Consider the following 16,039-nt stretch of genomic DNA (forward strand, 5'->3'; position numbering starts at 1 on the left):
CTATATAAAACTCTAATATGCAAATTGGCCAAATGGCCAAACAACCGAACAACTGGTTGCTATGATGTGCGCTGACCACCAGGGGGCACGTGGAACGTGGCGGGCATCAGCCACGGCGGGATGGTGGAACAGGTGAGCGGGGACGCCTAACCAAGGCGGGTAGCCAGTCTCTGTCACGGGCGAGCCTCTGGTGGTTACTGAAAATTCTTCGCTCCCACGTGCCGCAGTTCTGCTGGGCGCTTGCACCTGCTGGTGGCACCTGGCGCCGGCCCCGATCACTCGGTGCTGTCAGCAGGTGCGAGCAGCAGCTGCCAGCTCTGATCGCCCCTCAGGGCTTCTCCGTCCCCCCCTGCTCCTGAGGGGCGATTGGGGCTGGCAGCTGCGTCTCACACCTGCTGCTGGCGATGGCCCTGCTTGCACCCGCTGCCAGCACCGGAGCCGCCGCTTGCACCCACTGTGGGTGTCAGCGCTGCTCGCACCCGTAGCCAGTGCTGGAGCCGCCGCTCATATCCACTGCCGGCGCCCGGCGCTGTTCCCAATCTCTCAGCACCATCAGCGTGGTGGTCAGTGCCGCTCCCACAGGGAGAGCACCGCTCAGCCAGAAGCCAGGCTCACAGGTGGTGAGTGCAGCTGCGGTGCTGGGAGCCTCTCCTGCCTCTGCGGCAGCACTAAGGATGTCCGAGGGCTCCCGGGAGAGGGCACAGGCCGGACTGAGGTATGCCCCCTCCCGAGTGCACAAATTTCATACTAGATAATGTAGTTACCACCTTACTGAGTACCTATTGTTACGTTTTTATCTTATAAAAACTATGGGCTTCTTTAAGGTTATTAGTCTTTTCCTTTCTTATTTATCTTATTTACCCAGTGTCTAGTACAGTGTTTGGCCCAATAGGGCTTAGAAAATGTTCAGTAAGGAAATGAAAATGTATTCTTATGTTTTTTCCTAGGCTTTCAGATTTGAATGGTTTTATATTTTACCAATGTAAGCAAATATCTTTTAAATTCATAGCTATTTTATTCTTCTTGTTGCATATACAGATTCATATTCTAATTTATGCTATATCTTTAAAAATTTTTTTCAATGACTTTAAATGCCCACTTGTTTCCTTGCCAAGTGTCCAAAATGCAAGCACCCATTTTTCATGAAACAATAACATGAGTTTTACTATTTATATGTCCTCCTCAGAGACATCCCAGTGGGTTAGAAGTGGTCTCTGGTTGAGATAAACCACTAAATATTTCTTTGGTTCTCCAGTTCTTCATTTATAAAATGTACAGACTGTAACAGTTTAGCTCTGAAATTCTATGATTGTCATATGATAATTAATATATTTGAATATAAAGCAATACTTAAGAATTCCTTCTTCCTGCCAGTCTCTGTGAAAATGTATTAGGTAAAGAATTTTTAATAAAAGAGAGAAAAAAGGTCTTACTCTTACTTTATTTCCCTGAAAACAATATATCTCTTAAATGGAAATTTAGATAGTTGCAATAGATAAAATAGACTTTTTGATGATGTTTAAGTCTATTAGTATTACTATTTCATGACCGTATTTCTACTTAAAATTTTCTCCTGCCATTATTTTAATAGGATTTTCACTTTTGCACTACTTTACCCCCAAATTATTAAGATGATAAAATATATGGAATGGCATTTGTTCATCTTGGTACATTGTCAGTTTCTTATAATTTAGCACTATAAATTCTTAGATTAGTGCATATATAAATATAAGAAACTTTATTAAAAATGTTTCACTACTGTCTCTTTTGGTAATAAAAGTTTAATGCATAACACTGTACTGTACTGGTCATTAGTCTTTGGTTAATCCTTTCTGTTGTCCATGAAATTTTAATGATTTCAGTCTTTATTTTTTGATATGTTTTATTGTAATTTCTCATGATCATGATAATTTTCTATTCAGTTTCTTATTTCTTCAAAGTACACTTTTCAGTGCTCTTTAATTTTTACCACTGATACAGGGAGGTGGGGCAAAAGTAGGTTTGTAGTTGTTCGTATGGAACATCCTATATAATAAAGAGGCAATATGCAAATTGACCCTCATACCTCATATCACAAGATGGCCGCCCCATGTGGTCACAAAATGGCCGCCCCCACATTGTCACAAGATGGCCGGTAGGGTAGGGCAGTTGGGGGCGACCAGGCCTGCAGGGGAGGGCAGTTGGGGGTGATAGGGCTGGCAGGGGAGGGTAGTTGGGGGCGATTGGGCTGGCAGGGGAGCAGTTAGGTGTCAGTCATGCTGGCAGGGGAGTGGTTAGGCGTCAATCAGGCCAGCAGGGGAGCAGTTAGGGGGCTATCAGGCTGGCAGGCAGAAGCGGTTAGGGGCAATCAGGCAGGCAGGTGAGTTGTTAGGAGCCAGCAGTCCTGGATTGTGAGAGGGATGTCCGACTGCCTGTTTAGGCCCGATCCCACAGGATCGGGCCTAAACCGACAGTCGGACATCCCTGAGGGGTCCCAGATTGGAGAGGGTGCAGGCTGAGCTGAGGGACACCCCTCGCACTGGGCCTCTAGTAGTACAATAATCCTCTCTAATAAAATGATAATATGCAAATTAACCATCACTCTGCTACATAAGCCACGCCCACCAGCCAAGCCATGCCCACCAGCCAATCAGGGCGAGTATGCAAATTAACCCCAATCCAAGATGGCTACAGCCACAGAGAGCAAGGTTTCCCAGGTAACAGAGGAAGCCAAGCTTTCCATAGCCGTTGCAGGCCTAAGCCTCCACTCAAGCTACAAAGTTTCAATTATAGAAGGTAAACAAATTCAAACAAATGGCGGCAGAATGGAGCTTGAGAGAGCAGGCCAGGGTTGCCGGCGGCAACAGGGGAAGCAAAGCTTTCCGCACACCCTGGCCGGGCTCACCCGCTTAAGGCTACAAAGTTTCAATGGTAGAAGGAGAATTAACTGCCACAGAAATGGCTGCCGCCCCAGGCTACAAAGTTTCAATTGTAGAAGGAAAATAAATTCCAGATACCAGGGCCTCCACTTGGGTTGCCAGGGGGCGTGGCCGGCCTGCAAACCACCACAGGCCCCTCGCTCAGGCCGCCCCACACCCCAAGGGAACCCTCACCCTTATCTGTGACACCCTTCAGGGCAAACCAGCTGGCCCCCACCCGTGCACCAGGCCTCTATCCTATCTAATAAAAGAGTAATATACAGATTGATCATCACTGCAACACACAACATAGCTGCCCCCATGTGGTCAAAGATCCTGCCCCCATGTGGACACAAGATGGCCACTACAAGATGGCCAGCAGGAGAGGGCAGTTGGGAGGCACCCGGCCTGCAAGGGAGGGCAGTTGTGAGGGACCAGGCCTGCAAGGGAGGGCAGTTGAGAGGGACCAGGCTTGCAAGGGAGGGCAGTTGGAGGTGATCAACCCTGCAGGAGAGGGCAGTTAGGGGTGACCAGGCTGGCAGAGGAGGGAAGTTGGGGCAAACAGGCTGGCAGGGGAGCAGTTAAGCATCAACCAGGCTGGCAGCGGAGTGGTTAGGGGGTGATCAGGCTGGCAGGCAGAAGCGGTTAGGGGCAATCAGGAAGGCAGGCAGGCAAGCAGTTGAGAGCCAGCAGTCCTGGATTGTGAGAGGGATGTCCCAGATTGGAGAGGGTACAGGCTGGGCTGAGGGACAACCCCCCGCCGTGCACGAATTTCGTGCACCGGGCTTCTAGTTAATAAATAATAATACAAGAATAAACTCTGTTTTGGTACAACTGTAAACCTACTTTTGCCCACCCCTGTATATATTTTAAGAGTGTTTTCAGTGTTCCCTTTAGTGGAAATTTACTGTCAGTTGTTAGAGTGGAGTCTGGCTGTAAGAAGGTTGCGGTACTTAGTTACGTGCCTGCCAATTGTATTTAATGCAGTGGTTCTTTTGCATTCCTACTGCATTTTTGTTAAATCTTCTAAAGGGTACTCTGAATATAAATATATTAATGCTGGTATCCAAAATAGGTTCCAATTTAGCATGTAGGGAATTGTCTCACTCATATGCAAAATTTCATTATATTCAACTGTGTAGCCTTTGTTATTTTTCATTATTTTGCTTTTGCAATTTCAGTTTGATTTTTCTGTTCTTACTTGTCCTCAGTTTAGGCTACCATCACAGAGTAGTCTGGTATATTTCATTTTCAAACTTTTGATTTGCCAAAGCCGGAGGTGAGACTGTACTTAGCCTCTTACACAGAGATTTATGACTTTCCTACCACTTTTTGAAAATTAAAATAAAAGTTTGTATTAAATAGGTGAACTTGAATGACAATAGCAAACACTGTATTTATGATATTCTGCTAACAAAAGCAGAGTTTAAGATATATTTTGCTAATAATTCATGATTCTTATGATATCTCTTTGTGGCTTTCAAAGAAGGAATACTTAAGGTTTTCCTCTCACCTAATTCTTTGAAATTGACACCATTGTTCTTATACATTGTCATCAAGTTTCTTTTCTTTAACAAGTGAAATGGCCTTTTTATGATTGCTGTTGCATTCATTTTCTCAGTTCATAAGGAGAAAGTATGTTTATTTCTAATTTTTAATATCTAAGACTTTCTAATCTTTCCCTTTCAACAAAATGAGTGTGGGCTTAGTTTAACACTATTCAAAGGGCAATGTTTTCTACTAGAATTTAGTATCATTGATTCATTCCCATCATACCTAATTTTAGGACTATTTATTACTTAGGATAAGCAATGCTATTTTCTATTTATGGTGTAAATGATATACCACTTGGTATGTAGTTTCCCAAATATCTCTAGGGGCCATTTTGTAGCCTACCACAGTTCTCTAGCTTGATATGGCATTTCCAGTTAATAGCCACAGACCCTAGTGCCCAATGCAACTTCTGATTCTGTCCTTGTAAGATTTGTAAATTACCTTCCTTCCTTAGGTTTTCTATTTAAAGCAAGTTCCCAATGAGAAGTTTAGGACTCTTAATCAGGCCAAAAACCTTTTAATGTAAGATTTGCCAACATTTCTAATTTTTTTTCCTGGGGAAGTCTAAAACCTTTGATAAACTCAGCTTTAATAATTAAGTGCAGACAGGGTAAGTGATAGACAGTTAATGACAAAATAATATAGTAGATTAGATGTAACCTGTATTTTTTATCATGTTAAAATATGTATAATTTTTCACTCTTTATTTTCAAATTTGGGGATATCCAAATGTTAGAATCTCATTCTTTTCTTTGGAATTCTTTAGCCTGTTCAGACACCAAGCCTTTAGTCTCTAGCTTGGTGGCATTTGCCTGGCTATTTGCATTCTCAGAATAGAGAAGATAAAGGGGCGGGGCCCACTCTTCAGTATGTATATATATATATTTTTCTTTTTCTTTTTTATTCTTTATTGATTAAGGTATTACATATGTGTCCTTATCCCCCCATTGCCCCCCGCTTCCCTCCCCCCCCCCCCCCCCCCCGCCAGCGTCTGTGTCCATTGGTTAGGCTTATATGCATGCATACAAGTCCTTTGGTTGATCTCTCCCTTCCCCCCACCCTCCCCTGCCTTTCCTCTGAGGTTTGATGGTCTGATCAATGCTTCTCTGTCTCTGGATCTGTTTTTGTTCATTGGTTTATGTTCATTATATTCCACAAATGAGTGAGAGCATGTGATATTTATCTTTCTCTGACTGACTTATTTCGCTTAGCATAATTCTTTATTCTCCAGGTTTCAGTTTTCCTCTTCTGTTGCCTGAATCTTTTGGACTGGAGCTTCTGGCCTTTATTTTTCCCACAGAATAAACATATCTCCTGGGTTTTGCCTGGGATGGAGGAGGGGACCTAGATATGTAAATGCACCTTATACAGTCTCCTTGTTTTCAGTATCGTGCATCACCTTTTGCCCCTTTGCAACCATTGCAATAAAAGGAACAGACTACCTAATCCTTTCTGGGGAACTGCAGCATGCAGCATGAATTGCTTTGCACTGGTATCCTTCTCTTACTCTTCAGGTGTTTTTTTTGTTCTTGCACTATTAACTTCTCTACTTCCTATCTTTCAAAAATATATTGACATGTTGTTTTTTGCTATTGTCTTCTCATTTTCCTTTTCTGTTGATACCTCTTCTGTGACTACCATTTTAGTGAGGTCTCACATCAAAATAGATATAAATGCACATGTTTAATCCACCACATTTATCAGAAAATCCTCAGAACTTCTCACAATGTAGTGGTTTATCTTTTGGCCCCTTGAGCCAATAATTCAGATACAACGGACCTAAACAGAATATTTTCAAAAGAAGACAGAAGGAAGGCCAAGAGACACATGAAAACATGCTCAAAGTCACTTATTATCCGAGAGATGCAAATCAAAACAACAATGAGGTACCATCTCACACCTGTCAGAATGGCTATCATCAACAAATCAACAAACGACAAGTGTTGGCGAGGATGCGGAGAAAAAGGAACCCTCGTGCACTGCTGGTGGGAATGCAGACTGGTGCAGCCACTGTGGAGAACAGTATGGAGTTTCCTCAAAAAACTGAAAATGGAACTCCCATTTGACCCAGTAATCCCACTCCTGGGAATATATCCGAAGAAACTAGAAACACCAATCAGAAAGGATATATGCACCCCTATGTTCATAGCAGCACAATTTACAATAGCTAAGATTTGGAAACAGCCTAGGTGCCCGTCAGCAGATGACTGGATCAGAAAACTGTGGTACATCTACACAATGGAATACTATGCTGCCATAAAAAAGAAGGAATTCTCATCATTTGCAGCAACCTGGATGGAATTGGAGAATATTATACTAAGTGAAATAAGCCAGTCAATGAAAGAAAAATACCACATGATCTCACTCATTTATGGATAATAAAGAACATTATAAACTGATGAACAAAAAGATAGATACAGAGACAGTAAAGCAACAAACAGACTTTCAAATTACAGGGGGAAAGTTAGGGAGAGGTGGGGGAGATAAGAAATCAAACGAAGGACTTGTTTGCATGCATATAAGCATAAACAATGGATGCAAAACTCTGGGGGGTGAGGGCATGTATGGGTGTGGGGTGGGGGGGAATGGTAAGATATGTACACATAATACCTCAATAAAAAAAATAAATAAATAAATAAATAAATAAAAAATAAAATAAAAAAAGAAAGGTAGTGGTCTGAGCCAGTCTGTGTAACGTGAGGAGGAAGCCCTGGTCAAGGGTAGGCACAGCTTGACTTTTAAACTGCAATCTATTTTCTGATACCACAGAAATATTCGAAGGCAAATGAATGGCGAAAGATACATTTACTTGTGGAAAAACTCTTTGGCCTATATTTGTTTGGTGGTAGTTATTTAAAACTTGGCAAGAAGTTAATTCTGCTCCATTACATTAATTATAGGGAGTGAACTGAAGTTGAATAAAATGTAAAAGATACTGCATTGCTAAAAAATATATTTTGAATCCTGGAAAAATACTGAAAAATAGTGATAAAAATACTATATTAAAGTGATGATTCTATTGAGGACAACCCCCAAACACCAGCTTAGAAGAACTTGTTTGTTTTTTTTAACCCTTTGATCTGATGTCCTATTTTTTCAGAGACATAACCTTGTAACATATCCAGAAATGCACGTAGTTCATTACTTTTATAAGAAAAAGCTAAGTTGATGGATGGTATATTTAGAAAAATAAGGCTTAGGATATTTCTTTGTGTTTATAAAGAAATGCACCAGTATCTGATATTTACTAAAACACAGAACAATCATTAATTATCATGAAAGCCTCAACTTAAAGTAGATTAAATTGCATTTATAGAATTAGAGAAAATCAGAGCTGAGAAGGGTACTTCCAAGATTATCTAGCTCAATGGTTTTAAAATACTAATTTCCAAAGTTCTAGGTTTCTGTGTATTGCCTCAAGGGACAACCTGGAGGGATACATTACTAGATAAGCATTCTTTTTATACTACTGGAACCCTGATTTATTTCCTTTGGATATTGTATTTCTAGATAAGATTGTGTTTTTAAAAGGACTTCATCTAAGTATATACCATTTGAATCAACTGCTTTTTTGAAAAGTCACCAGTGATCTTTCTTTATTTGCAAAATCAAGATAATTTTTCTCCTAGTTTCTTACTCATCCATTTAGTGGTAGTTTATACTGCTGTTCACTTTCTTGACTCCTCCTTTCTATGGCTTCTGTAACACCACATGTTCCTGATTTCTTCTAGTCTTACCTCTTACCTTTTCTGTGTCATTCAAGCTCTTGGTCTTCTACTAGCCATTGAAGTTTGGAGTTTCTCAAGACCCAGTGTCCTGGACCTTCATTCTTTCTTATGCTCTGTTCTCTCTCTCTAGAAATCTCATCCACAGTCATGGCTTTAGTTATCTCCTAACTAAAAATCAGTGACTCAGATGGATTTTTTTAAAGCTGATTTAAAAAAAAAAAATCCTCACCTACTGATATGTTGATTGATTTCAGAGAGAGAGAGATAGAGAGAGAGAGATACAGATACATCGATAGGCTGCACATAAACCCTCTCCCGCCCTCCCCGCACAGACCCCCACTGGGGATTGAACCGGAAACCTGGGTATGCCCCTGACTGAGAACCCAAAGCCTTTTTGGTTCAAGGGATGATTCTTCAACCAACTAACCCCCCTGCTGGGGCTTAAGCTGGTTTTTAAAAGTTGATTTGCTTATCTAATTGTCTACTCTGATAATTGCCTTTTGAATTTCTCAAAAACACCAGAAACCTAATACATTGTAAAGCTGAACTTCATCTTTACTCCTCAAACAAACCATACAAACCAATCCTTTCCCAGCATTTCCTACCTTACTTAAATGAGAAATCCAGATGTTATCTTTGACATTTTCCCCTCTTGCATCCCTCTGATTCTTCTCCAAGTCTTGCTTTGCATCTTGAACATATATCTTAAATTTCCGTATTTTCTGGCGTATAAGACGACTTTTTAACCCAGGAAAATCTTCTATACGCCCAGTCGTTTTATACGCCGGAAAATACGGTATTTCCTTTTCTTTCTATTACTACTGCCAAAACTCTAATCTTACTTGTCATTCATTACCTCTTGCCTGGACCACTGCAGTGGCATCCTAACTGGTCCTCCAACATCTGGAGTGATCTTCCTTAATCTCTAGTGATTGCCCCTTGCTTTCAGGGTAAAGACCAAAATTTAGATTTGAAGCTGGTTTACTCTCTTCTTTATCACAGCTTGGTTTCTCCATATGTTTTGCCGTTGATGCAAAAATAACTGATATTTTTACTTATAAACAATGGTCTTAAAAATTTGAAGTGTAAGCTATACATGACAGAATATTTAAATATTTTGAGAAAAATGGGTATTTTCTTTAAAGAAAAAATTGGCTGTTTATTTTAATATACTAGTAAACCTATATTCTTTGTAAGGTTTAAGGTGCAAACTTTGGTAAGTTTTAAAAAGAAGCATTTTCAAATTGAATTTTCCATCTGGTTATTAGTCTATATGGAAGGCAGTTAGGTTATATTAGATCCTTATATTTATTGTTTTCAATTTTATGATTTCATTGACATTTTGAATTGCTAATCTTTTATGGTTTGTCACCTAAAAATATTTTAAAATGGCCATTTGGCATTTTAATATGCTATAGGTAGTAGATCTTTTCACTTAATAACAGTTAGATCTTTTAATTTAATTTACAAAGTTGATAATACATATTTATTAGCTTTCTATAAGAGGGTTTTAATGATTTATGTAGCATAGTAAATTTTTATTTGTGGAAATGACTGATTAATTTCTAACCTTTTAAAAAGTCATATTTGATTTTACTTTTATCATCTGGAGACACGTTTCTAGATAAGAGCTTTTGTGCCATAAATAATCCATCGCTATGAAATAAAAACAGAATTATACATAATAATTTATAAAACAGGTAATAATAAAAATCTTGAAAGTATATTCTTTATTTTTAAAAAGACTTTTGTTGTTTTATCTATCAGCTATACTGTGATTAGTAAAATATATGACTTTCTATATCGAGTCTATTTATTCTTAAGCAATAGTGTTATAATTGGTTTTCTTTTGTTTTCACTACTATCTTGATTTTCTATAAGGTGGGTTAGCTTGATTTTATGTCTCTTACATGAATCAGTTTGTATGTAAATTGAGTCAGCTTTGTTTTTAATACTTCTTTCTTGTGAAATATTAATGTTTTTATTAAATCTTTACTACTTTCAGGTATATTGAATGTTATGGATAGATTGTAAAATGAAAATTGGAATTAGTCTAATGTCTTGTCTTGAAGTACATGATGAATTAGAGTGGTTTTCCTCTGTAGCGGGGATGATGTTACCATGGTGAGTGCTTCTGTTGCCATGACATTAGCTTGCATATTTTGATAGGTCTTCAGTTGAAGAAGGGCTCTGTTTCCTGGCAGACTGGAAAAGTGTCATTCTGTCTTTTACCAAAATGTGTTATTTTTTTATTGAAATATACAATAATCTCCAAAGAATTGTAATGGCTAAGTGCCAAGAAAGAAATTACACCTTGCTTATTTTCTTTTTTTTCCCCCTGTTCAGCTTTTCGAACACAGCAAAATACTCTTAGCTTGCTTTGTGTAAGAAAGAAAAAGAAAATCATTTTTCTAGTTTTATTAATAAATAAAATGTTTGCTTTTCCATTGAATTTTGTTGACAAAATGAATAGCTAAAGATGAATAATTTGTAATCAGCCTCAGCTGGATATAAATATATACTGTTACCATACAACTAAGACATTGCTAATGATGATATATTGGTAGCAGAGAAAGGGTAAATAAATGTGATTAAGGACTCCACAAAAATGAAAGAATCAGTGAATTCTAAGAGAGTAAATATATAAAGTACAAAAGTTCTCATATCAATGATACATATTAAATAAAATGAATAGGGATAGTTCTTTCTAGTGATGACTTACATTTAATATAGAAACATTAATGGTAGGTATTTTTAAAAATTTTTGTTTTATAATAGTATTTTTTTTTTAAAAGAGAAACCATATGATCACCTCAATAGATTTCTTTTTAATCTTTTAAAAAATATCTTTATTGATTTCAGAGAGGAAGAGAGAGGGAAAGAGAGATAGAAACATCAATGATGAGAGAGAATCATTGATCTTCTGCTTCCTGCATGCCCCCTACTGGGGATCAAGCCCACAACTCAGACATGTGCCCTTGACTGGAATCAAACCTGGGACCCTTCAGTCCTCAGGCCGGTGCTGTATCCACTGAGCCAAACCAGCTAGAGCTATAGTGGTATATTTTTAATTTCTAACTAGATAATACAGAAATTTTAACAAGTAGTTAAAAAAAAAAAAGTCTTCCTCTTGCACTTCTCTTTTTCCTCATTTATCTATTACTGTTTAAAATTTATCTCTTAATAGTTTCTTTATGCACTTATAAACAAATAAAAATACTTTAATACATTCTTATTCCCATCTCACTTTTCAAGAAAGGTAGCATATTTTGCACTTCGCTTTTCATAATTTGTCCCAGTCGTATTTTTAAATGTATATTTTATTAGTGATATCATTTTTGCATCTGGGAACATATTGGAATCAGCAAAAAGATAAGGAGTTATTATTGACATTTCCCAACCCTTATGCTTATGACAATTCAGAATTTTGGAAGGAAATATTTAAAAGCATACATTTTATCAATTTATAATAAAAAAGGGATTCTCCTTTTATTGTCAAAGTTTAGTGATACCACTAGTGGCTCTTTCTATTGATAGACCAATTCATTTTGTAACAGCTACAAACTGAAATCCTATATAATAAAGAGCTAATAGGCTAATTAGACTAGATGGCGGAATGACCTTCCAGAACGACCAGTGGGTGGGGCCACAGGGCCAAGGCATCTGGGGCTGCAAAGGCTGAGCCTCTTGCACGAATTTTGTGCATTGGGCCTCTAGTATTGCATAAATGAGAACATATTTGCACAAACTTTTTTCCTGCTTCAAAATATTTTCTTTTTTGTATTAGTCCCATTTATCCTTGGAATAATAAATTAAATATTGGTGTTGTTTTCTTGGGGAAGCTGACTAGGTGAGTGTGATTTTCCCATAACAAATAGCTAAAGATGAATAATTTGTAATACTCTTCATACCAGTAGTAGGAGCATAGACAATTATTTTAGTGACTAGAGGCCCGATGCACGAAATTTGTGAACAGGGCGGGTGTGTGTACCTCAGCCCAGCCTGCACCCTCTCCAATCTGGGACTCACTGGGATCGGGCCTAAACGGGAAATCGGACATCCCTCTCACAATCCAGGACTGCTGGCTCCCAACCGCTCGCCTGCCTGCCTGCCTGCCTGATTGTCCCTAACTGCTTTTGCCTACCAGCCTGATCACCCCCTAACCACTCCCTTGCCAGCCTGATTGATGCCTAACTGCCTTCCCCTGCCAGCCTGATTGCCCCTAACTGCCCTCCCCTGCCGGCCTGATCACCCCTAACTGCCTTCCCCTGCTTTTCTGATTGCCCCTAACTGCCCTCCCCTGCTGGCCTGGTCACCCCTAACTGTCCTCCCCTACAGGCCTGGTCACCCCTAACTGCCCTCCCCTCCTGGCCTGCTCACCCCTAACTGCCCTCCCTTGCCAGCCTGGTCGCCCCTAACTGCCCTCCCCTGCCGTCCTGGTCACCCTCAACTGCCCTCCCCTGCCGGCCATCTTGAGGCGGCCATCTTGTGTCCTCATGGGGGTGGCCATCTTGTGTGTTGGAGTGATGGTCAATTTGCATATTACCTCTTTATTAGATAGGATACTATGCAGTACAAATTCGCAAAAAGGAGGTTAATGTAGTTGATTAGTGTAAAGTAACTAGCCTTCAGATGTATTGAGAGTTGATCACCTAGCAGTAGACTGCTTTTATTTAGACACTTGTCTACCTGAGAAGAGGAGAAACTGTGTGTGGGCTAGCTCGAAAAGTTAGTGAATTTTATATCAGATGACAGTAGACTTGGATACTGAGTGAAAGTTAATCCTGAGTTGTGGAATATATTAACTCACCCTTTCGTCTGATAAATGTCATCTGTATGTCATATACATTGCTGAGTTTTAGAAATCATAACAATGAATAAAGACAGAGTTTCTGCCCTCAAATGGGCTTAGCATTCTGTGAAGAAACTTGGCATAGCAGCAAATTACATTACGGTGTGTAAGGTAAAAGTGTGCAGACTGATGGACTAGGGGAAGCATTAGAGTGGACACAGAGAGTAGGGTTAGGGTGCATTGGGAGATGAGGCGTATGCTAAAGACAAGACAGGATACCTGGTTCAGGAAGGCTCTCCCTGGTGTATCAGTGGTAGAGACAGGCTAAATGGTTTAGCTGCTGGAGAAGTTGATTACGTTTTCTGAGCTTTCTCTTACCAGGAAGCTAGCCAGGCCACTTACCAGTTGCTTTCTCCTCCTACTTACAACTCCACACACAACTAGACTAAGAGTAATTAGAAAACAATTGACTTAAAATTGGTTTCCTTTGGAACAGTTTTATATTCTCAACTCATGAGATCATCTAACCCAACCTTTTTAGTCTTTAATTATTTGCTTTGGATAAATGATGAGACATTATATTTTGTTAATGGTAGAAAGATTTCTGTGTTAGAGTGATTTGGGAACATTTTGGACAAGTCATAACCTTTCTGGTTATAAATTTGTTTATTATCTATAAAAAGAGGGAATTTACTGCATGCTTTCAGGGCCCTTCATTTTTCTAGGATTTTTACCCAGGTCTAGTAACTAGTCTTGATACTAATGAGGTATTTTCATTTAACTTTCCATAACCCATATTTCCTTATTTGAGGAATTTTAAAATCACTTGTAGTTAAATTTTAAAATCACTTGTAGTTCTATGAAACTGCCCAGATATAGAAACCAAAGCTGAATTTTCAGAAGTCTTTGTGTAACTATAGTTTTAAAAAATTGTTTCCTTAGAAATGTAAGCCACAGGTTGTTGTTTTTTAATATTGAAACAACAGCCAGAACAAATTAATTAGACTTGTGAATGAGATAATAAAAATAGTAATCAATGTATTTTTGAGTAAGTTTTCCAACCTGAATATGCCAAGAAGCTTCATCAGTTCTCTAGTAATTTTACTCTCAAATCACAACCTCAGTTTCCATAATTAGCCCTAAAATGTTTTTAAATAAATGAGAAATGTCAGCAAGCTTTTGAAAGTGGAATTCTCCGTTGCACGCCCCCCTCTCCCAGCCCCCTGCTTCTTTCCCTGATACCTTCCTACTATTTGTACCAAGGAAGTGACATTTCAGAATGGAATTTAAGTGATTGCCTTGACGTATTTTTTTTTTTTTTTTTTTTGAGAATGGCTTTTCCCTCTCTATGTCAATTAACAGCATAGAGTAGTGAGCCAACTTAGTCTCAGAAAACTTGATCATACCTCCTCAGCTCAAATACATTCCTGGAATTTTCTTGTAAGCTAATTGTTCTTCAGAATTCAACTCATGCATTTCTCTTATTCAAGGAAACGTTCTTTACCCTTGTCCCACTGATTTTTATGTTTCTCTGTTGTACTTACTTAGCAACTCCTGTGTTCATTTTTGCACTTCTGTGATGTTTGTTGAGGAATAGATTAAAAAGCCTCATGTGGTTCAGCTCATATCTTCTCCAGTTAGTATAGTACCAAGCACATAGTAGGTACTTAGTATTGAATGAATGACTTTCCCTTTATATAGGGTATTTATATGTCTTGTTTTACACAATAGCTATTTGCTTCTCAGTGAAACGTAGACGAAAGATCCACTCAAGTCACTAAATCTAGAGTTGTTTTACTCTTCTATTTAGTAACCTTAATAGTTAGAATTTATTCTGTTTTCTTTAAAACAAAACGCTAGAACAACAACAATAAAATTAATATTGTGGTAAGGCCAGGGGTCTTTCTTAGCTTCAGGGTATGATCCTGTGAAGAAAGCATTATGGTTTTAGTGTAGGGCCTGGAATATGCATTATGGTAACACATCTGGTCACTTACTAGTGGAAGTCATAGAGTAGGGCTGCAAAGCATTGTAGGTATTTCTGGTGTAGACATTCTGTTTTAGGCAAGCAAAATGATATTATTACATTTTTACAAGCAAGATGGATGAAGCCCACATTTTGAACTGCTTAAAATCATGGAGTAGGTAGTTATTAGAGACAAAGAGGAACTAAATATCTTGCTGTTATTGCTATTATTACTGTTATCTTCCTTTACATCAGAGTTTTTCAACTTTGGTAGAATTGACATTTTGAGCTGGATAATTCTTTGTTGTGGCCAGCTGCCTGTACATTGCAGGATGTTTAGAAACATCCCTGGCCTCTACCCACTAGATGGCAGTAGCATTCCCTCCCTTCCCCAGTGTGACAACTAAAAAATGCCAAATATTCCCTGGAGGGCAAAATTGCCTCTTAGTTGAGAATCATTGCTTTATTCCACAGAATAATATCACTTATGCCTCCATTTTGTTTTCTCTTTATTTTTGTTTTAGAGACTTCTCTTTGGCACATGGCCATTCTCTACCTCTAAAGCCAGCCTCTGCTCTTACTTGGTAAACATTTTCCTAAACATTTTTTTTGTTGCCTGACATTTGCATTCATTACATTTTTTATGATAATGGACATCTCAGGATATAGTAGTAATTGTCTTTAGATATAATCTATCCCCAATTTTTTATTTGAGAGCTCATCTGGTAGATTCAGATTTATTTCTATAGAACTAAGTATTGTATGTATCAGTTAAATATAGCTTTGATAATTATTTTCATTTGGATATATGCTAGTGCATTTAATGAAATTGAAATGCATTGCTCCCTAATTATACACTGGAACATGTAGCTTGAAAGAATGTTTTTGTATCCTTGTTTATATTTGAGCAAGATTCTGCATTTCATTTGATAACTCACAAGTACTTATTTTTAAAAGGCTTAAATCCTTGAATTATGTAAATGTAATACATTTGCCCTTATTATTTTGGAGATTGTAAAAAAAGGATTCTTTTTAATAATTGATATACATAATGTTTCATGAATATTGCTAATTTAAATAATTTCATAATTATTATTCTAAT

At 38.4% G+C, this 16,039-nt stretch overlaps 1 protein-coding gene across 3 annotated transcripts in view; it reads left to right on the forward strand.

Annotated features, from left to right (window-relative positions):
- RNGTT (RNA guanylyltransferase and 5'-phosphatase) overlaps nucleotides 1-16,039 on the forward strand; it is a 199,905-nt gene that overhangs the window by 103,652 nt on the left and 80,214 nt on the right. The window contains exon 13 of one of the 3 annotated variants that reach the window (XM_079780363.1): nucleotides 15,462-15,656. The exons of the other annotated variants lie outside the window; for them this stretch is intronic. Within the exon in view, the coding sequence (XP_079636489.1) occupies nucleotides 15,462-15,557 (96 nt within the window). The 3' untranslated portion in view covers nucleotides 15,558-15,656. Of the gene's footprint in view, nucleotides 1-15,461; nucleotides 15,657-16,039 lie in introns of those variants that run through there. 3 annotated transcript variants of the gene reach the window in all.

This window comes from Cnephaeus nilssonii, assembly GCF_951640355.1.
Source record: "Cnephaeus nilssonii genome assembly, chromosome: 9".
Classification (NCBI taxonomy): Eukaryota; Metazoa; Chordata; class Mammalia; order Chiroptera; family Vespertilionidae; genus Cnephaeus; species Cnephaeus nilssonii.